The sequence below is a fragment of the Poecilia mexicana genome, unplaced genomic scaffold (genome assembly GCF_051168715.1).
Source record: "Poecilia mexicana isolate PSO_F unplaced genomic scaffold, ASM5116871v1 scaffold_4, whole genome shotgun sequence".
Taxonomy (NCBI): Eukaryota; Metazoa; Chordata; class Actinopteri; order Cyprinodontiformes; family Poeciliidae; genus Poecilia; species Poecilia mexicana.
In genome coordinates, this window is record NW_028263373.1 from 19,598,760 (window position 1) to 19,621,468 (window position 22,709).

The 22,709-nt window shown below is 38.5% G+C and overlaps 2 protein-coding genes across 2 annotated transcripts; both read left to right on the forward strand.

Annotated features, from left to right (window-relative positions):
* The first annotated feature begins 3 nt into the window (after positions 1–3).
* LOC106914425 (dual specificity protein phosphatase 22-B) lies at positions 4–9,807 on the forward strand. Its single transcript, XM_014981205.2, has 7 exons — positions 4–139; positions 224–257; positions 3,160–3,242; positions 5,255–5,304; positions 5,472–5,546; positions 6,805–6,976; positions 8,357–9,807. The coding sequence occupies exons 1-7, from the start codon at positions 119–121 to the stop codon at positions 8,504–8,506; spliced, it is 585 nt and encodes a 194-aa protein (XP_014836691.1). The 5' UTR covers positions 4–118; the 3' UTR covers positions 8,507–9,807.
* Positions 9,808–12,210: 2,403 nt separating this feature from the next.
* On the forward strand, positions 12,211–18,384 carry LOC106914424 (interferon regulatory factor 4). Its single transcript, XM_014981203.2, is given in 10 exon segments — positions 12,211–12,328; positions 12,520–12,719; positions 13,287–13,473; positions 13,566–13,642; positions 13,974–14,112; positions 14,211–14,312; positions 15,100–15,462; positions 16,097–16,209; positions 17,143–17,286; positions 17,289–18,384. Coding segments are annotated over 9 exon segments (1,359 nt in total). The 5' UTR covers positions 12,211–12,328; positions 12,520–12,521; the 3' UTR covers positions 17,325–18,384.
* The last annotated feature ends 4,325 nt before the right edge of the window (positions 18,385–22,709 follow it).

The following is a 22,709-nucleotide window of genomic DNA, read 5'->3' on the forward strand; positions in this document are numbered from 1 at the left end:
GTTGAGAGCAATGCTGCTGTAGAGCATCAGGATTTCGTCCCCAAAGCCTGAATTGGAAGACAAGGACCATATAGTTGTCTTAAATTTGAACTTACTTGCATAAGACATTTTGTCAAAGATGGGTAATGGAATAAGTAAGGTAAAGTATCACAAAGAATCGGTTTGAATCTCCAAAATCTCTTTTTGCATTGTCCGTTCAGCTCCCTTTCCTTGCTCTTTTTAGATCCTACCAGATCTGTACCTTGGTAACATTAAAGGTAAGCCTTCATGTCAGTGAAGAAATGATTCCTTTTTTTTTTATCATTTTCAGGACAGCGTAGTAGAACACGTTTCAGTTCCTCATATGAAGGAGCATGTGGTGAACTGCTACACTGAGCTTGGTTTCTATAGAGTAGAGAGTTCACAGTGTGAAGCTGAACGACTGGAGTACTGCATTTTGACAAGAAAAAAAAAAACGTACAGTACTGTTTTTATCTTTACTGAAGTTTTTCCTTTGAGGTGTGCAGCTGCTGCTGGGGAACATAAATCTTATGTTGTGAATATGATGAGCGTTGGTGTGGGAGGGGATGCCCCGTGCTGTGGGGGTGTCCCTGATCTGAGATGCATTCCAAATGTTTCCACAAAACAGCAAACCAAAGCATGAGGTTGCTCTTTTTATATCTAATTCACACAGTGAACCATAAACACGTAGGCAATAGCATAAATATGTGGAAGACTTTTTTTTGTAAACGTGACCTGTTCTGAAAAATGCTGTCAAATAGGAAACATAATACCTTTCATCTTAGCAACACCTTTTATGTTTTTTTCTTTTATGCTTGCCACCGTGCCTATTTAAAGACATTTGTGTACGACAAAGGAAAAAATAAGGACTGGTGTTATAAGGCTGCCTCTCATGCTGGATATGTTTTTTTTTTTTGTCTTAGTTTGAATTAACCAAAAAATGACTTTTTAAAGTCCATTAAAAGAAAAGCATATATACACACACACATATCTTTGATAAAGCATGGTTTTATAAGTCTTACAACTAAACCTTTGAGGTTACCATTTATGATTTAAATTATTTCAAACACATTCAGATGAGATTCAAGTTTATTCAGCTAAAACTGAATTTGAAACATAATGTACTCTGGTTTAACAATAGTATTTATCTAAATAAATTCACTTGATGAAGCTCGTAGAAAAAAATGGAGTCTTGATTTGGATACCCGCTATACATTTCCAGATGTCTACATGCTGTACTAAAGGCTCTGAAATTGGGAATTCCCCCCCAAAACCACATTTACTGGGCCAGTAATTGGTGCATGTCCATAGTAGCTGAACCCTAATCAAGTGTCTAAATCTAACCAAGTAGTTCTAATACCAAAATCTAGTTATCGTGTAAAATCCAAGGGCAAGCCAACCTCTAAAAAGCAGTTCAATGCTAAATAAACTAGAACAAACTGTAAAATTAGACTGTCAATAAATTTGGATGTTGTGAAAGTTGCAGCTCATCATGAGGCCAGAAGCCTGTAGTCACTTTCAAACTGGATCTCTCATTTATGTACTTTATCTGAGTAAACAGAAAAAATGAAAGTTGCATCAAATAAATCAAATCCATTGATAACTTTCTATATTTCACAGCATTTCTGTAAAATTTGCCTATTCTGAAATTGGGATTTGAGAACTAATATCTTAATACCATGAAACTATATATTGAATCTACTTCTACACATAAATAATGTTTAAATTGTCAGTGCATAATATGATTTGGAACTTTATAGAATAATTAGAAACACTTCTATTTTCCTTTATTTGTGAAGGCTTGTCACCTCTTTGTCCTTCAAAACAGATTTTACATTTCTTTGAACACTGTCCATTGGACAAATATATGCCATGATGAGTTACACATAAAAATAGAGATGTGAAAGGCTGTTCATACTTTGCTCTACTGAGCAAAGCAAGCAATCATAGTATTTTGCATTGAGTCCTTTTAGTCCTTTATCATTTGCCAATTAGGAATGTGGTGGGTCTAGCTCAATTTTAAAGGCAATGCAATATTTCCTGCAGTTCCTTTTAGCTTCAAACTAATCAGAGAACAGATTAGTGTACGGATTCCATCTGCTGTCAACAACTGCAGCTTCTATGTTAAGCTAGCTACTTAAGGTGCTTAGCTAATGCTAAGTTAGCTTATTTACATCTAAATCTGAATAAATAAACTGATTTCTGACAAAACCCTTCTAAATAAATGTATACATTCTTTTAGAAGATATTAATATGTTAAATATGTGACTTTCAGTCTTATACACAACATTGTGCCAGCTCTTAATTTCAGTTTAGCCAGGTAAAATAAAGAAGTCAGTCCCAATGCATTACTAGTTATCAAACTAGAGGAGATACAGAGGCCTACATTACAAATATGAGTCTTGATAAAAGCAACAAAAACTGCATGTTTTCACACTGATGAATCACATCTTGTATCTTTGGATAATTAAAATTATATTTTTAATAACTTTTGATCTTAAATGTCAAATTTTGGCAAAAAATATGAAAAATAAAAGTTATCTTTTGCTTTTAGAGCCTTAGGGGAGTTACTAGCCTTCCCTCAATTTATGATTTGTGTTGCATAAAGTATACCCTGGGAACATATAGATAGTGACTCAGGATTGCACTTCTCTCGGAAATACTTTGATAATTAAAAATGGTTGTGTTGTTTTACCATTTATTACATATTTTTGCAACATAATGTCTGCAGTTTATGGTTGCTTACTTGCATTGTAGCAGGGCTTAGTGAAGGCTTCTCTAGGCCTTTTTGGGATGGTTTTAGCAGCATCCTGCACATTTGCAAAGCATGAGAGAAAAAAATGCTTAAAGCACATCTGTCCATCGTAGAAAACATTTGGCTTCCTTTTAAAGAACAAAATTTGATTAAAACAATTACTGTTTCTTGCTTTTGGGCCAAGCTGTTGGACTGTTTTAGAAACACTGGTTTTCCGGTTTTTCTTTCAGTTCAAAAGAAGAGCAAAACTTTTAAACCATACGGCCATATTTGCTTGGGAGACATTAAGGGAGGGGGGGTGTTGTCGGGCAGAAAATGCTTTATTTAGGTTGCAGCTTTCATGCTGACATTTGTCACTGGATGCAGAAATAATTTCAAATTTCTCGATTTTCTGTGATTCACAGATGCACAGGACCAGGAGCTACTGGCAAAGCACAACATCACCCACATCCTCTCAATCCATGACACAGCTGCACCTGTCCTGGAGGTGAGGCAGGTTCAAATTGCTACATGAGCTTTTGCGACCCAATGACCCGAACCTTCATCCAACTACAGAGTACTTAATGTCCTCTGAACTCAGTCACTTACCCGTCAGTGTCCCAACTGATCAGTACTCATTGTGAAAGTGTGAAATCTCTGCGGAGCTGCTGTCTCTTCAGTTAAATATCTCCCTACAGCTGTGTGTGAGTACTTTTGTGTGGCAAAGGCATGTAGGGAATTTTCTTAAGATAGTTTATAACTACATAATATATATTATCATCCTTTAGGTTTATCTATTTTATGTCTTCAACCTATTGAAGAATCACTTCCCGAAACATATTTTCATTACCTAAGATCATTAGTGAGATAAGAGCACTCAGTGAAATCATTATCAAAGGCAGCTGAAGTAGACAGATGTTCATATTTTCAATTGTGTGACAGTCATAAGACATGGAATCCACCAGGTTTCAGTAAACACAGCGTTTACTGAGGCTTCAGTATTGTTTGAACATGAAATTTCAGTCCATGTGTGAAAATCTGCTTCAGCTGATGCAGCTGCTGTTTGATGCTATTTTCTTCACAAGAAGCTTTTAGTTCTGCACATTGAGGTCCAAAAACTTTTGAAAGAAGGACTGGACAAAAAAAAAAAAAAAACAGTTTTCACTGCAGCACTTAGATGTGCCGGTAAGCAGAGGAATGTTTATTATTATTATTATTATTATTATTATTATTTTTTTTTTTATTTTTTTTTTTTTTATTTTATCATATTGAAGAACATGAGAAACAAGGTGAACAAAAAAAAAGAAATGTGTTTGAAAACAATCGATTGAACTCATTTTTGAAAATCTGTCTGATATCCCCAGTGTCCGCTTTCACAACTTTCATCTTTTCCTTGCTGAAAGCGATCATGAAAAGTGCTCTGAGTTTTCTGTACACTTTCTCCCATCCATGCCAGAATGTTTCATTGAACATTGAAGAGAAACAGCAACTTGTATTACACAGTATCACTACCTAAACTGGTCAACCACCAAAACTTTTCAAAAGTTTTGGCCCACACATACTTCACACACTTTTGTTCATTTCTAATAAAACACATAATCTGAGAATTATTTTTTTTTCTGTAAAAAACTGCATGACACAGCTTTTTTTTTTTTTTTTTTAAGTCTGGATGACTCAGGTCGAGTTTAGACAGAGTGGCCAGATGGGACAGTTTATTTGCATACTCAACAGTCAAACTGCTGACTGATTGATTTCTTGGAAGACGACGTGATGGTTCCTGAGAGAGGATGGTAAAATTTGCAACCACTAAGTCTCTGAGGTCAGATGTGACATTTACATTGAAAAGATGCGGTCGTGATTACCATATTGCAGAACAGAGTGAAGCAGTAATTTCTAGTTGATCAAATCTGTTAAACTTTTCTTTACAAGAATGGAATTTAGTTATGAGCATGCATAGGAATAAAGCCTCACAGTCAGGGTTTGACTTTATTAAATAATAGTGATGAACTTGTGCAAAGACATGAGGTCCTTTCCAGAGGGTCACAATTTAAATAAGGGTTGCGGAGTCTGTGGATATATTTTTACTAATGCTTACGAAAAGTGTCTGGAGCACTTCCAGAGTTTGCACTGTCCCTGAGGACTCAGGGGTTTTTGCACGAGTGCAGTCATAGCACGATGAGGTGGTTTCTGTCCAGTTAATGTACCATCAGCTGCCAGGTGCAACGAAGAGTAAACACACACATACACACACGCACGCACAAACTCACACCCTCACTCAGTTATGTTGCAATCCACATCGCTCACAGGGCAAGAACTGCAAGGTTTCAGGGCACGTATCATGAAAAAACAGGAAGGGTGTAATAGCCACCGCATTTGCATCTAAATGACCTCGAAATACAAAGAGCGATTAATATATTTAATATTATTGTTTTTGCAAGTGTAAAGGAAGTTCTGTTTACAAAATACTGCGGCGAATTTCATTTAACATCTCTTATTTAAGCTGTTTCCTCTTCTGTGCAGGACATGACTTATCTCTGTATATCTGCTTCTGACCACTCAAAGCAAAACTTGTGAGTACTGAAAAAGATCAGATTTTGGCCCTGCAATTTGTTTAATTTTTCTTTCAACTGAAATATGAGCATTTGATCTGTAACTAACACGTTACACTTTAGATACATATCTCTCTATATTTAGATTATGTTTATTGATAAGCTGCTTGATGTGATGTTTTCTCCAGGATTCAGTACTTCAGAGAGAGCATCATGTTTATCCATGAGAGCCGACTGAAAGGAGAGGGCTGCCTCATACACTGGTGAGGACCAGTTCTTAGAATCGATCTCTACATTTGTATATTTTTGCAGCCCTTATAAAAAAGAAAAAAAAAAAAAACTAAAAAAGGTTGGGAAAGATTTAGGACTAAGGTGGAGGTTCGCCTTCAAGGAGGTCGATAACCACACAGCCAGATCTGTAATGGAATGGTTTAAATAGGAGTCTTTGATGTGTTAAAATGGCATAGTCAAATTTCTGGACCTACAAAGAATTTTTCAACAAACCCTCTCCATCCAATCTTATGGCGCTTAATCCATTTTTAACAACAATCGGCAACACATGTCTTGTCTTTAGGTGTGGAAAACTTGTAGTAAGATACCCAGGCAAACAGAAATTCATTCTACACCTTTTAGATTTGCGTTTGTAAAAAAATTTTTGAAACCCACATATGCACAACTTTATGTTGTGCATATGCACAACTTTATGTGTTTGTCACATAAAAATGTGTTATGTGTTTGTCACATAAAAATCTTGACAAAATACACTGATGTTTGTGGCTATGATGAGACAGAAAAAAGATGAGAAAGTGAAAAGTGAATGGAAATGTGAAGTGATGACTTACTGGAGATTTATTATGATTTTGTATCCTTGGTTTAATCTTTTAAAACACCTTTGTGCAGTATCAATCTGAGGAAGAACCCAACAGGAAAAGCCATTAAATATAAATTATAGTAACTTTAGGATGATGCACCTGCAGGTCTTGTGTCAAGTCTGTGTTTCATATTTTATTTTATTTTATTTTATATATTTATTTTTTACTTTTTTTACAAAATGTACTTTCAGATTCTGGTTTTCTCATGTCCCACAAATTCAAATACATCTGAGGTAAAAAGGAAGCTGAGGTATAAAAGCTTTGGAAGACTTGTGGATAGCTTGGAGAATTTTGAATGATTGGAGGGGAAAAAATTCAGAGATTACTGGTGACTGTATCAGAAAGAAGCAGAAAAAAAAATTGTATCCCCCTGTCATAATAAGAATTTTCCTCAGAATAACTGAAAAATCTTCAGATTTTATTAGCCCAGGTCTCATTTTCAGCCACACCAAAAAGAACCTGACTATCAGGCTTTTAGGTTAAAAACTTTCATAGAAAATGTCCTCACCTTTCATCTTGTCTCATATCAAACAGGCAACAGTAGACATTTAACCACAGCGTCAGGAGTGGGTTTCACTTCTTTTATACTCTAAAGCAGAGATTCTGCATATGAGAAGGATTACTAACTGTGAGGGTCTGTGGTTGTCAGCGTGGCAGGAGTGTCCCGCAGCGTAACCTTGGTGGTGGCTTACATCATGACAGTGACGGGACGAGGCTGGGTGGAGTCCCTGGCGGCGGTCCGGGCTGCCCGGCCGTGTGCGGGCCCCAACCTGGGCTTCCTGCGGCAGCTGGAGGAGTTCGAAAACATGGAGCTGGCAGAGGTTAGTCATTTGTATGAAAATATGGTGATATGAACGTGTATTTCTAAAATTAACCTTTGAGAGATCAAAAATTATCCATAGGGTTCCTACGCAGCCTGGAAAAGTTTCAGTAGTTTTCAAGTCATAATAAATATGGAAAAGAATTAGGTGAAATAAATTTGATGAGTTGATGCCCCATCCAATTATCCATGGTTCTTCCCTCCCTCTTTCTGTTGCTCCATTCTTTCCTTCTTATATTCTCCCTTCCCTCCCTTACTTCCTTCTTCCCATCATATCATCCTTGTATCCTTACTTTAGTCCTTCCCCGTGTCCTTTGTTTTTTTCAAGTTGCATATTTGAAGCCTACCCACAGTAAAAATTTCTTCCATGAATTTTTTATTAATAAATGTTTAAGAGCTTTTTATTAAGGATACGTTTTAAAAAATGCAGCAAATTTTATTTTTTTAATTTTAATTTTTTTTTTTTACAGTTATTTAACAAACAAAAGAAAAACATTTTTATGATTAGCAGATTAACTAGTGAAAGGTGAGGACAGGGTAATAAAGTAATCTTTACAAACACATTAGACTTAATAGGATTGTTTTCCTTCATAAAATGATTATAAAACTTTTAGAAAAAAACAAGAATTAGGTGTTTGAGTGGATTTTCTCAAATACTTACAGACTCCAATACACTCACAGTTCACTTTACTATGTACACCTGTTGAAGATCAATGTATTTAGAGATGAAGAGGTTGTGAAAATGACTTTCAGAAGTTCAAACGAAGTGTGGGATGTGGAGGAAAAGGAGATTTGAGTGTTTACACAGTGTGGATGTTGCTTCCAGACAGAAACGGACCTACAGAGACTTTCACACACAATCCTCCACTTAAAGAATGATATGAAACTGTACTATACAATACAAAAGTTAGGCATAAAATATTTTCTGAAATATCAGTGTTTTCCATGTTTAAATTTGTTCTAAATATAACACTGTTCAATGACGACCCTGAAATGATTTGCTTTCTGAGTGTGTTTGTTAAGTGAGGAGTCAAACCTTTGTGTTTCTATCTATCCACATCTCAAAATTGGTTGTGATGTAATGAAGAGGGGTTGGGAAGCAGAGAATGACAGATTAAATATTTGTATTTAGAGTTAATCATCAGTTGTTTTACTGCGGCTAAAACTACTTGATTTAGTCGGCTGTAAAACCACATGTTATACAGTCATATAACTGAATGATAATGTGACTTGATCTGATGCTTTTTCCAAGACCTAAAAGAAAGATCTTCAGAAAGTCACAAAAAATCTGCTTGAAAAGATTGGAAACAAAAAATACAAAGAATTTAGGGTAACTTTTTCATAAGAGACAACGATAAACCTCTTTCTCCCCTCTTTTCAGTATCGCGCCTGGTGGACGGAGCGGTACGGGAAGGGCTCCTTTAATGACGATGAGGAAATTCAGAATCTCATTAATAAAAAGTCTAGTAACAGTGTCGGCAGCAGCAGCTCTGTCAACATCCCACCAGCTCTGGGACAAAGTCACACATGAAAAAATACATTCCGCTCTCGTCACCCCGGGCCTACAAATCTGAGGACTGTTGGAATCGCGTCAGCAGGAACGTTCATCCAGGAGTTCTTTGGTATCGATGATTGGTTGAATCTCGTGTTTGCAGATTGGCCGGGGGATTTCATACCTCTGTTGTCATGTCATGTCTTGGCCTCTAACTGTCAAAACAACATGCAAGGGCAGCCAAGCGGGACCCCAAGGAAGTATGTACACAAAGTCCTGAGTGTGAACACACAGTTAGCAGCGGACACTCCCCCCCTGTGAGTTATGTTATGCTGTGTCTTGAACTTGAAATATGAGTATTAGTTTCTATGCAGAGAGTGGAAACTAAAGAACAGTTTCCCAGTAAACATACCACAACATGTGTTTTTTTTTTTTTATTACTTACACTATTATTGATATTATTTGAATTATTTGAATTTATTTTTGCTGCCTTATGTCCAGCTGACAGTAGTCTCTGCATAAAAAAAGACAATTATATATTGTGGAAGTAAATTTTTATTAATGTCAAATTTCACCCACCCACTGAGGGAGTTAGGAGTTCATTTCAAACAGATTCATTTATTTTTAACTATTCTGACTTTCACAAATTTTAACTAATGTTGCTTCTGACACACTGGTATCTGAGATGTATCCAAACAGTGTTTTTTTTTTTTTTAAAGAATTTATGCCCTAAACCTTTTCACGTTTTGTCAAGTTACACCCAATAATTTTAATGTTTTCATTGGGACTTTATGTGATGGATGTACACATGGTGCGTAATTGTGAAGCTGAAGGAAAAATTATGCACAGTTCTTAATTACTGATGTATTTTTTAGAAATAAGAATTGCATGAATAATTTCCATCCCTCCTGATTCAAGACTTTGTAGAACCACATGTTGCTGATCTTTTATGTCTCAACGATTTTGCACATTAAGAAACTGAGACTATTGCCAATAGTTCTTTAGAAATAGGCTGTCAGATTCCCATCTGAACATCACATTTTTAAGTCATTTTGAATTTGTTATTTTTGTCTAGGCTTTGACTAGCCCATTTTAGCAATTCATTCATCTTTGATGTAAAACATTCCATTGTAGCCATGACTGTCTGTGTAGGGCCGTGTCTCCAGTCTCAAGTGTTTTGCAACAGACTTTCTTTCAGAATAATCTCGTATTTAGCTCTTTCCATCTTCTCATCAACTCCAGCCATTGTTTCCATCCCTTGCTCAGCTTGTCCACGAGATGTTCAAAGCCTGGGATATTGTTTTACAATCTTACTCTGCATTAAACTCTCCATAATATTATTCCCGACCTGTCTGCTGTGTTTCTTGATCTTCATGATGTTTGTTCTTTATATATTCTCCAACAAACTTCTGAATCCTTCACAGAACAGATGTTTATATACTGAGATTAAATCGTGAAAAAATGCACCACTCCTGGTCAAAAACAACCAATCACAACCAGGAGGAGTGTTGTGAATCCATTGTTGTGGCGCTGTCAATCAACCTTGTATGCACACTGCTTAATGTGCAAATGGTGGAGAAACAACTCACAGTTCCAGGAAAACTGTTTTTCTGCTGTCATTGACTAACAAGCCTTAGCATTCACAACAGGCTCTTCTGATGGGGAGAAGCTGTAGTGTTGCAGAGAACAAGTGGGAGTCTGTGAGCAGTGTACACAAGCATGATTGACAGTGCTAAGACCCTCCTCCTGGCTGTGATTGGTTGTTTCTGATTGAGCTGTGTAAATCTATAATTAACACTTGGAGAAGAAAGGGGAGTTCGATTTTTTCACACATTATCTGTCTAGTGACAGTTTTAAGTAAAAAATATACATTTTTTTTTAATAAAACTTACATATCCAAGCTGTTTGTTCCCTGACTGGACCAATACACTTCCTGGTTCAATCAGAACTGGTATTTAAACAATTCCCTTTAGATTGCTGTTCACATTTTGACAGGATGAGACCAAGACAACACCAAGCAACTGAACAACCTGACCTTGCCTTCAAACATGATGTTTTCAGACAAAAGTGTTACAGAGTATCATCAGCAGGTTGCAGCTCATGATGATCATTTTGTTGTGAACCGAAGAAGAAGAAGGATGGGATTCATGACTGACGCAAACAATAAGTCAACTGGTGAAAAGCTTGAGACGTTCTTGTCAAGTTGTAATAGATGCTGAAGAGCCCATGACTTATTTTTGAAACATTGGCAATTTTTTTGGTGTGGCATAAATAAGCACTATTTATGCTTTTGTTCCAATGAATCGTTTGAGATGAGAAAACCACTATTGCATGTTTGTACTTAAATGCCCTACTGTCATGGAAATATTAGTGTCCTGCCAGCTTTTCACGTTTTCCATAAATTTTACTCAAAAGGAAAATATCCCTTACTTTTTGTCAATAGTGAATTTTATGAGGAATTAAAAATCACGAAATATTGCTCATTTAACATGAGAACATTTTGTTTTTGTAAATCTTGTGTTTCATTTTAAATCTCCACCTCTGAATTAACTCAGCAGGTGAATGTGACTAATTCAATATTTGTTGGATGTTAAAAGTTTAGAGAAGATTAAAATAACATATTTGTTCTATAAGGACAGTAATTAGACAATTGTGTTATACTTTCTGTTTTAAAATGTCATGAATCAGTAGACTGAATCTGAATGTTTATTAAAACTTATTTTTGTGCCAAATGCATTGTACCTCTACTTCCTTATTTAAGGGTTCAATGATGGCTAAATTGCCTCTGCAGGAGCTTTTATTCTCAGGAATTGGCTGTATTCCTGAAAATATTATTTATAAAGGAGTTGAGATGCTGCAGATTGAAACTAGAGAAGCTTTGAATTCTCAAGGAACCCCCCCCCCCCACACACACACACACACACTCTGTCTGTTTTTCTTCTTTAAAACTAGCTTATTCAAATACATACATTTAGCTCTGACTTACTCAAATGCAAATTTTCCCAAATGACCCACCAGTAAAATGGTGGCCACTTGACATGCATTTTGTAGAAGAGAAAGCAAGACAATAAGTATAAAATGAAGTTAAATTTCTATAACAGTTTTCGTATAAAAACCCCAAATAGAAAATGAGATAAAGGTAGAAATTAAAATATAAAACGTAAAAGACTTAAAGAAGGATAATGTATTCTTTGATATCTCTTAGAACAGGTTGGGGTGATTATTTTTATATTAATATTTTGTTTTTTTCAGTTTACCTTTTCCAAGTTTCACAAGCAGTTTTTTCATTCTCGAATACAGTCATGTTTTTCTATCGACCTTTTTTGTTCTCTTGCACCAGAGCAGGTGAATTCCTATAACTGTACTTAATAATCTCATCTTATCTAATTATGTCGGCTGTTCTTATTTAATCTTCCAGGAGGAACAAACTACAATTCTTTCTTTCTGCGCATCATTTCTCCTGCAGGACCACTCTCTGCAGCTACTCTTTTTCGTAAGGCTTTATCATTTCAAAGAATTGTTTTTGTCTCCGTCCTCTGACTTTCCACCCGTGCGGGTGTGTGACACTTCTGGCTGACGCCGGCAGGGTTTCCCCTGGTGTCTTACTGGAGATCGGCCGCTGTGAGCGCGCTGATAAGCTTCGCAGGAGGGGAGCTCAGCGTAGCAGCGGCAGGAGGCGCAGCAGCGGCAGGTGCGTCCTCCTCTTCCTCCTCCTCCTCCTCCTTGTTCAGCATCCTCCTCTTGACTCCGCCCTCCTTGCTGCTCGTTTCACGCTGCGAGGATTTAAGCGGGCCCGCCGGAATGGTGAGGGCTTTCTGAGACTGACAGATTTCAAAACTTGACGGGTTTCGGGTTTCGCAGGTAAGACAGCTTCGATTCGCAACCCGGGGCGCGTAAAGCAAGAGCACAACTGTAGTCTGCGTGGGAGTCCACGTTTAGCGATCTTCTCACTTTTACAACTCTTGATTCTGCGCTGCTTTCACAGCCTACACATTATATCACATTTGGGTACAGGACCTACAAGCGGAGTTTTGTTTTTGTGTTTTGCTCAGAGATGAACTCTGAAGTGGATTACGGAGGCTCCGGGAGCAGCGGCAACGGGAAGCTGCGCCAGTGGCTCATCGAGCAGGTGGACTGCGGGAAGTATCCCGGCCTGGTGTGGGAGAACGACGAGAAGACCATCTTTAGGATACCATGGAAACACGCCGGGAAGCAGGACTACAACCGGGATGAGGATGCCGCGCTTTTTAAGGTAAGAGACAGCGGCCATGGATGAGAATAAAACTGGCAACTTATCTAAATATTTAGGCTACTGACTGAATTTAAACTTATTGTTCGTTCATTTAGAATTAAGTTCTTTTTTAGTCACTTGTTTAAATAATGATGCACGGTTGGTCTGCGGAGTATTTATGTGTCATTTCATGTAGAATGTATAGACTTAAAGATGCAAGCAGCAAACTATAATAATGAGCCAAATTCAATTCAGTTCATGTGATTTAATTCACTGCAAATATGTGTTATGATTTCAAACAAGTCTAATTCATCTATCGAAATATAAAATCAATCAAATTCAGTGAAAGTTATCAGCTGTATACACTGCAATTTTAACAGCAGACAACGTTTAACATGCTATTTAAAATTTAACGTAAATGTAAGAAAAAATACATTATTTTGCGAAAATATAAAGTTTTCGAGTCTAATTGCGCCACTCATCCTCGCATTCCTGCACTGCAACCTTGTAAGATGTGACCCACTGCTTATATATTGCTTCTTTTTTTTTTTTTCTTTTGCCATATTTTCCCCTGCGAATTGTCTGCAGGCATGGGCGCTGTTCAAGGGCAAGTTTCGGGAGGGGATCGACAAGCCGGACCCTCCGACCTGGAAGACCCGCCTGCGCTGCGCCCTCAACAAGAGCAACGACTTCGAGGAGCTGGTGGAGAGGAGCCAGCTGGACATCTCTGACCCTTACAAAGTGTACCGAATCATCCCGGAGGGGGCAAAGAAAAGTCAGTGACTCGAACGCCACCTGTACATCGAACAGCTGCATGAGTTTAACTGGGAAAGGGTGACGCTAAATCTTTTTCCGTGTTGCACGCAGGGCCCAGACCGGAGGACAGTCCCCTGAGCCCAGTGAGCTATCAGATGCACCATCCATACCCATCTGTACCTACTCAGGTAATTTACATATGCATACAAAATAAGCGGGGCGGGGCCTCAGAGAGACAGCAGACAGGCTGCTGAATGAAGCATGGAATGTTGTTCGTGCATGAATGAACTGAGAAACAACAGCTTCATGATGTGTTGAATGATGCCGAACAAACATTTGTAAAGGGAATGTACTTTAAATAACAGTGAAGGAAAAAAATTGCATAAGCTTAAGCAACTTTTGAACACTTGGTTCTTTGAAAAACATGTTTGAAATGGATCGTTGAACCCAAAACATTTTAATAATGTAACCTTTTGCTTAAAAGCTTCTTAAAGTCATGCTTGATGTATGTGTTTGTAGATACCACAGTACATGCCAAGCTCTGAATGCAGTTGGAGGGATTACTGCCCGGAGCAGCCGTCCCTGCCCGACCTGCCCTTTACTCAGTGCCCCTGTCCGCCCCGCAGCCTGCCATGGCAGACCCCATCCATGGAGAACGGTACGTCATTTCTATCTATAACAGCTGCATGAGACCTATCCGTTTTACATCCACTTTTTTGGCATGCCAAGCTTGACTCCGTTCCTCTTTCTGCGCAGGATACCAGCTCAGAGCTTCTATCTACTCCTACGGCCCCACAGACAGTCAGCCCTCGCCCTTCCCGCTGGACGCCAGCATCAGATCAGCAGAGGCTCTCTCAGGTGCACATGATACACTTTCACTTCACCTTTTTTTCCCCCTCTCACGCCATGAAATCGTAGGGTCACTGTAAAACAGGAAGCTGTAAGGCAAAATGCTTCGTGCAGATTAAAATATGCCAAAAGAAGTTTTTTTTTCACAGCCATATTAAAGATTTATATGCGCAGAAATCCTGTCGCCTGCCTGTTTTGTGCACCCAAAATAAAAACAGATAATCATTATGTCATCAAAGGAAAGCTTTTCAGAGATGTAACCAAAAACATGACATTTCAGCAAGAAGTGAGCAGTCTTTTCAGCCCCAGTGTAGTAAGTGGAAAAAAAAAGTTTCTTTATCAATTAAGTAAACATGTTCTTACTATACACACTAAAACAGTGTCGAGCGTTCGAGTCCTGATAATCAGTTGGCTAGAGATGCACCTACATAAATTTGACTACATTTAAAGGTACGATGGTTAAATTCTCAAACACATCAGGTCAAACTAAAATAAACAGAAAAGAAGGGCTTAATGCCATTTTGCAGGGCATTAGTGTGAGAACAGGGTATCTAAGGTCTAAAGTATGACACAAATCTTGCAGCACAGATCCTGTTTCCTAAAAAGCAGTTTTGTCAATTTCAGGTCACCTTCTACTTAAATAAATGTGGTTCCTGATTGTTTTCAGGAAATATTTCAAACTGTTTTGATCCAACTACAGTTTTGAATCTGACTGTACAGGTGACAGAAGCGTAAGCAGGTTGAAAAACAGGCCAGGTTTGTTTGACCCTCTTGTCGGTTTTCTTTCCTCGAACAGACTTCCGCCTCCATGTGTCGGTGTACGTTCGGGACACTCTGGTGAGGGAGGTGACCACCTCCAGTCCGGAGGGCTGCCACATCACGCCGAGCCCACCAGAGAAGCCCTACGTCCCGGGTGGTCCCGACGTGGTGCCGCTGCCTGTGGACACCCAAAGGAGGGTGGACGAGTGCCCGCCGAGTCCGCCGACCGGCCTGGAGAGCGGGGTCCTGCTGTGGATGGGCGCTGACGGACTCTACGCCCGCAGGATGTGCCAGAGCAGAGTGTACTGGCAGGGAGGCCCTTCAATGTACGGAAACAAGCCCAACAAGCTGGAGAGAGACATTGTCTGTAAACTTCTACATACACAGGACTACCTTACAGGTGAGACTTCAGAATGCGTGATCAAACTCGATTACAAATGCACTATTTTTTTTTTTAAATAATGATTTAGGAAAAATATATGGATTTTAATGAGGTTACTTTTAAAATGTTACATTTTTGTATCAGTTTTCTTTTTGTTTGGTTTTTGAAAACCGCATTGAAATTCACACCCTTTCCTATTTAAATTGAACAAAAGAGGCTTTATTACCGAAACTAATGTGGCTTTTAATTAGAAAAAGCCACATTAGCCATGTTAAAGGGACAGTTTTGATTGTGAAATCTCATGAGTACCAAACTTGCAGCTCATTTACTGGAAAGGCCCCTTGGTAGCATCTAAGAAGAATTGTGGTGACCTTCTTCAAGTAGTTTTTCATGATAAGCTGTCAGTCACATGACTTTTTACAGAGCCACATCTTCCCCACCCACATGCACTGACAGCCCCAGCTGTGACTGACAACTAATTGTATTTGCATGCTTAGTGTGACCAGGACTTTCCATTCACTTTACCCTAAAATGTCATACCACTTCAAGAGAAATTCTGGTGAAATCATTTCGAGTCCTCAGACTTATTCCAGATAACATAGCTGTTAATAATAATGTAAACCTGTGTTGTTTCCTTTTCCCCATCACCCAGAGATCCAGAGTTACGGGCTCCACGGTCGGCCGCTAAGTCGCTTCCAAGTCCTGCTGAGCTTTGGAGACGAATGTCTAGATCCTCAGAGGCAAAGGCGAACCCTCACAGTCCAGGTGACTGCTAGACTCCATGTTTAAGAAATCTTACAATGGCTCTTTGTGTAGATATATGTCAGAAGACGCTCTGATCAAAATGAAATCAGTTTGATTTTCAGCGTTACGTTTTGAAAGGTTTCAAAAAAAAAAAAAAGTAATGCTGAACTTTTAAGTTTGTTTTCAAAACTTAAAAATAGGACTTGAAAGTCTGCAGGAACTTCTCCATTGTCAAGATGCACGCTTTGTTTCAAAACTAAATCAAGGTTTAGAAAAAGTTGCTAGGAATCAGCATCAGTCTGGTTTCAGGCTTTAGGATTACCTCTCACATCTTTGATTTCTACAGCAGCATAAAGTTTGGGAGATCTCAAAATGACAAGGAAGGCTATTTTTTAGCATGGCTAGCCATTCTTAATCTATTAATCAACTTTTTCGGTAATTTGTAACATTTCTTGCTAGCAATCGCCTTTTCTATCTGCAAGTTCAACAGGAAAGCAGTCAAGATAAATCTTAGTCAGAGAAATAAGAAAAATAATAGGATTTTAAAAAAAAAATCGCTTTGAAAAGTATTTAAATAATTGAGTTTTTCTCACCATAAATTCAGCTTTTATGTGAGCAACTGATAGAAACATAGACATGCAGAAATATATGTTACAGTGCACAGGGAACCAGGTTGTATCTGTGATCTTTGTATATAGGAATGAGACTGTGTGTTTTTTCAGAAGAAAGAAAGAAAGAAATTGAATTAGCAAGTCTGTGGTAAATGGCAACAAAGTGCAACTTCCTTGGATCTTGCTAGCCTTAGAGCCTTGGCAAATGAACAAACTCATCTCAAGACTTTTAGCAGTTTAAAATGGTACATTTACGCTTTGCTAGTCAAATAAAAAAGAATAATAACTCAAAGTGTAAAATGGAGCCATATTGAAGTGTTTTCCTCCCCTCTGTGTGTTTCAGGTGGAGCCGCTATTCGCCAGGCAGTTCCTGTTCTATGCCCAGCAGACTGGTGGCCACTACTACCGTGGCTACGAGCATCCCACAGTTACGGAGCACATAAATGCCACCGAGGACTATCCGAGAGCGATCACGCATCACCACAGCAGCAGCCTGCAGGAATGAACCGTGAGCGGTTTGAGTGACTGTGAAAAACTTCATGAAGCAACAGAAGCATTTTTTTTTTTTTTAAATACATGGCCGTGAAATCTCAGGGACAAACAAACATGGACAACTGTGTACATAAACTGAATATTTAGTTAGCCTCTGTTTACTTAGTTTTCGATTCTATGTATTGAACGTGTGACTGAATATGTCTGGGTGTGATAAAACCAAAAATTGCTGCACCGTTTTATTTTAACCACACATTATTCGTTTTAGGAAATTGAAACTGACAGCGGAGGTGATTGTACTAATGAACAAAAAAGACTTTTGTGCCTTAAAAGAATAGTGCAAAGCATAAATTTTGTTTTGTAAGGTGATACGACATCTATCCTGAGATCCACAACGTGACTGGCACTCGACTAGCTTAGAGTAAAATTGGAAGCAAGAAGGTCTGGCCTGCTTAGATCTCCAGCAAAATCCACCAAAGAGCTACCAAATGTTTGATTAAGTTAGAACAAAAAAAAAAAAGTATTGCTTTCTTGTTGGGCCAAACTTTCATTTTCTGTTAGTGTGTAACTGTATCTAACTCACACTTTGCAATTACAGTGTGAAACTGAGTATTATCGTTTTTTGTCGTAGAACCCAACAAGATTTTAAATGTGTACTTTTAAGCCTTAAACAAGTTGGAAGGGTTTCTTTTTTTTTTTTTTTTTTTTTTTTTTTTACAAAAGGTCAGTTTTGCAAATTTTTATGAGTAAGCTTACTGGCTCTACTTTTGTATTTTATTTACATGAGAAAAAACATCAGCTGGGGTAAGAAGCTGCAAGTTTTTTTTATTTTATTTAACAAACCTCTTGTAAATAGGAATTTTTGCTACATATATATATATATTTTTGCTAGTGGACACTATTACTACTGTTTGTATAAGAAACTCAGGGAGCTGAATGTAGATAAGCTTCTTAACTTTTACTTTGTATTACTTTGTTCACATCTGAACAGAGCTTGTTTTGAACTGAATGTCTTTTGTCTTCAAGAATAATTTGTGTTTGTATATATATAAAAAAGGAACAATAATAAAAAACAACAAGACACTGTGAGAAAGGCCATGCTCTCTTCATAATTGTGTGAGCTCGCCGGATAACGTCAGTACTATCTGTGCGTGGTTTGCACAGGAAGTGTGGTTCACATGCAGGATGACGCTGGTTAATCAAACTCCGGGTTATCGCAAACAGTACGATGACATCAAGAAGGGCGGAGAGAGAGAGGAAGAGGTTGGCCGCGCTTTCCGCGTAGAGCAGTGGAGAGAAAGCCTTCCTGACTTCTGCTAGCAGAGGTGTTTCCACTTTTATGGAAAACAATCGAAAAGAAACCACAAAAACATTTCTGTCAGCCGCAAAATAATTCAGAAGATGAGCAGGGAAGAAGTTGTCATCAGTTGAGGAGGTTAGGTTCCAAAAAAATAAGTCAGAGCACGGTACTTTGGAAACCAGTGGTTGTACTAAAAAGCACGAGGAGGAAAACAGCTTAAATTATTTTCACCAAAATTTTACAACCTACCAAGAAAAAAGTCTCAAACATTTTTTCTCGGTATGTTATAAAATGTACATACACTTTATGTGCACAAAATGTTCATTGGCACATAAACATTTTGTGGACACGTGCAAAAAAAAAACAAACATTAAAACTTGTATTTCCACTGTCTTAATCAAATTGTTGGTCGTTTTAATAAACTAAGTAAGTTTTTTCTTTTGGATAGGCTATCTTGTTGCATTGATATAAAACTATTTTCCTTCGTCAACCTGCATCCTTTCACTCATAAGTTGTGACAATCCTCTGCTCTGATCCCAAATGAACTCCAAGAAAGTGAAACGAAATCAATACAAAAGTGACACAACTCACCATTTTGTTGGGATATTTGCTTAAGTGACAACTAAGGCCCTGTTTACATGACAATGTCAGGACAGTAGATCGGAAACGTTCTGTAGCGTTTTCAATAGAGCATTCACCTTGCCACCTTGCGCACTCAAACCCGATTTCTCCTCTGCACAGCACATCAGCAATGGCGGACCTCTGTGTTCTGCTGCACCTCTTGAGATCAAGAGGCATAGATTACATGTGCCAGATCATATGTGCACTTCTGAAAGACATGACTCTGGATCAGAAAGTTCACAAAGGTTACCTGCCTCCTACAGGCTTGGCAAGCGCACTACCTCGTCTCCAGTGCTGTTGGAGTTTTCATCTGCAGGTGCCGGGGCGCCTGCAGGACATTATCTGAGGGTACGCACAATTCTATCACTGCATCTGACCCACAAGAGCACAACCGCATCTCTAACATGCATCGTGTGCATGTTGCACAAAACAAGCACAAGACAAAACCACAAAAATACTGGCCACATGTGCGTAACACACATGGCACACAAAAACAGCAGATCTAACAAATGAGACAGACAAGGAAAGTCTACCCGTCTGGTCCACGGGAGGTGGAGGATGGCGATTCCCAGGTTCAGGTGGGAATTGTTTGAGACTTCCAGGGGAGGAGGAGATGAAGAAACAATGTTTACCTAACTTCAACTCTTTTGGCAAAGTTTCGACTAGATTTAACGGTTTAACGCTCCCGCACAGTAGATGTCATGTTCGGCCAACCGAGTGACCCGTCAGCTCTTCAGTTTGAGAAAAACCGCACACAAAAAAGCTGTTAAACAGGAGATAATGCCAGAATCACACACGGTAAAAAGCCCAGGCGGGGTTCACTGGACCCCTCTAAAAACTACAGGAGGGTTAAAACTCTGCTCATTTTTAGCTAGCTTCACTACATAGTCACATTTAGCTTGCAGAAAGAGCACCAAGATGGCAAATAAACAAAAGTCAGCTCACCAATAACACTCAGGTTTAGGACGTAAATGTGTCCCCGCCCCATAGATTCTCACAGATGTGGGCTACGTACAAGATGTTTTGACATAAAAGACATTTTCTTTCTCTCTTGCTTATGTTAAAGAGTTTTAGATATTAAAAAAATCAAATACATTTTCTGTTTTTACTTAAAGGAAAATCTCAAGGTACGCACTGCGCGCAAAGCCGTACAGCTGCAGGCGTTACTGCGCATGTGGAGTATTTTCCATCCACAGTTGTGCAGTTTTTTTTTCAGATATGTAACAGAAAACATTTTAGGAAATGTATAAACAGTAAAAGTTAGCTTGACTTCAACACAAGAATTGGTCCCTGATTCTCCAAAGTAGGATTGCTCTTGCAGCCATAGCTAAGATACTGGCTGCTCATAAATATTCCACAGAACCTCACCCAAAAAATGGCAAGACTAATCACCTTGTTAACCAATTAGCTTCACTCAGACAGAAAATTGTTGTCTTTCTGCCAACGACTGTGTTTTAGCACATATTTAAACTTGGCTCTTTCTTCTCATCAGCAATGGGAACTATTTTTTTATGTACATTAAAAAAACACATCTGCTCCAGAAAAACAGGTAACAAATACGCTCCACAACAAAGTTGAGCCAAAACAAATCCTCTTTGATGCAATGAATTTCTCCATCTGCTCATTTACCCAAAACATCACGTCAGAGTAACTTTTTCTTTCATCTGGTGTTGTGATCTTTTCTCCTGAATGGAACAGAGAATTAAAAAAAATATTGTAAATAGAAAAACTCCCCCTTTTCACCTTTGTTACTGTAAACAGAGCAGGGTGAGGAGCGGATAAGGTTTTAGGCTTTGAACCTATTTTGTGAATGAATCCGTGGGAGGAAAGAGAGCTAAGTTTAGAACACAGGCGATCAAAACAACTCTTGTCTGCACTGCATGGCCTTCCCCTAGATGTAGATGGGAAACAAAGTCAGAAAAAAAAAAAAAATGGTTTGGGGTGTGTGAATGCAGACGATAACAGAAATCTGAAAACAAATGACTGAGAAGAGCAATTTGTGGTTTGTACATTCAGAAGATGAAATTTAATGGGTCAACCTCTGCAACGCATCTACTCTGCCCTCAAATAACCCCTCTCATCCAATCAATCTGCCTCATGTGAGCTGTAGGCGTGTTCTTCTCTCCTCTACACCACTTCAGCAAAAGAGATGCTCGTTTCGTGAGTCCCTACACCCACAACCATCTTTATCTGGGATTAAATAACTGTGTTTGCTCCCCCTGAGTAACGGCCCACACCTTCCCCACCCTGCATACGCCCTGAGCCAACCCTGCCTCTGTCCCTCCCTCAGAACAAGACGCTGACAATGACAAACGGCAGCATGTGCAAGGTGATGAGCTGGAGCTTCAGAAATGAATAATGAAAGATGATCGTTTGAACAGATTTGCACACAAACCAACTGTCTGTAACCATGCATTCACTGCTGGTTGTTCAACCGAATGTGACATTTAGACATGAAGTTAAATTTAAAGTCTAACTGGAAATGCGTTTAGTCATCACGAGTTAGTGAACATGACTGACAGGGGCTTTAGCCGAGCAGTGTAACGGGAGAGAAATTGAGTTTGAAAAGAAAAAAAAAAAAAAAACATGGTTATCAGACAAACTAGTTTGAGTATTTAAGAAACTGTTGATCTGCTAGGAGTTTCCCACACAACCATCTCTCAAGTTTACAGAGAATAAACGGGCTGGAGACGATACAAAGACAGCAGTAGATCAAATAACCAATCAATTTAACAAAGGTATACTGTAAACACTTTCTAAAACACTATATGAATTACAATAGCAGAAGACCACAGACTAACCAAGAAATGGAAACATTCTACAATTAGCTAAAGCTCATCAAAATGGGACAAAAAAAAAAAAGACTGAAAACATGTCTCCTAATTCAAGAAGTCTTAATTTCAGCTGTTACATTCATAATAAAGCATCAGTCCATCCTGCCTTGTAGCAACAATTATGAATGATGGTGCCGGTATGATGGTATGTTTTTTTTTGTGTTTTACTTTACATACTTTGGGCCCGTTACTGTAACACCTGAGTATTGTTGGTGACCATATCCATTCCTTCATCACCACACCTGCCTTCTGAGGGCTACTTCACCATGGAAATACATCATGTCACAGAGCTCAGCTTACCTCAAACTGAAAAGGTGGCAAAAAGTTTTCAAAATAATAAAAAAAAAACATTTTTGACATCTTTATTGCTTCAGCATTGCTAGCATGACAAAGAGATGCTACTGGAGAGCTTTTCTATCAGCACAGTGGAGATGGTACAGTCATGATCTGGAGGTTCTCTCTTCTCCAGATCTGTCTTTGTCCAGATGCCCAGACCTCTCAGGTCTTCTGGTTCAAATCTGCTCTGAATACCAAGAATCTGAACCAAACACGGAAAAGCAGCATTCAGTTTTTATGCTCCACTAATCTGGAACAAAGCCAGATTCCAGAAAGAATGTTGAAACCCTGAGTTCTTTTAAAGAAAGAAAGACTAAAACCCAATTT

What these genes read in the sequence shown, in the direction of transcription:
- LOC106914425 (XM_014981205.2), top strand. Translation starts at nt 119, where the DNA reads ATGGGTAATGGAATAAGTAAG. An exon ending in TGGGTAATGGAATAAGTAAG is followed by an intron (nt 140 to 223) that starts GTAAAGTATCAC and finishes TGCTCTTTTTAG; the next exon opens with ATCCTACCAGATCTGTACCT. An exon ending in GTACCTTGGTAACATTAAAG is followed by an intron (nt 258 to 3,159) that starts GTAAGCCTTCAT and finishes TGTGATTCACAG; the next exon opens with ATGCACAGGACCAGGAGCTA.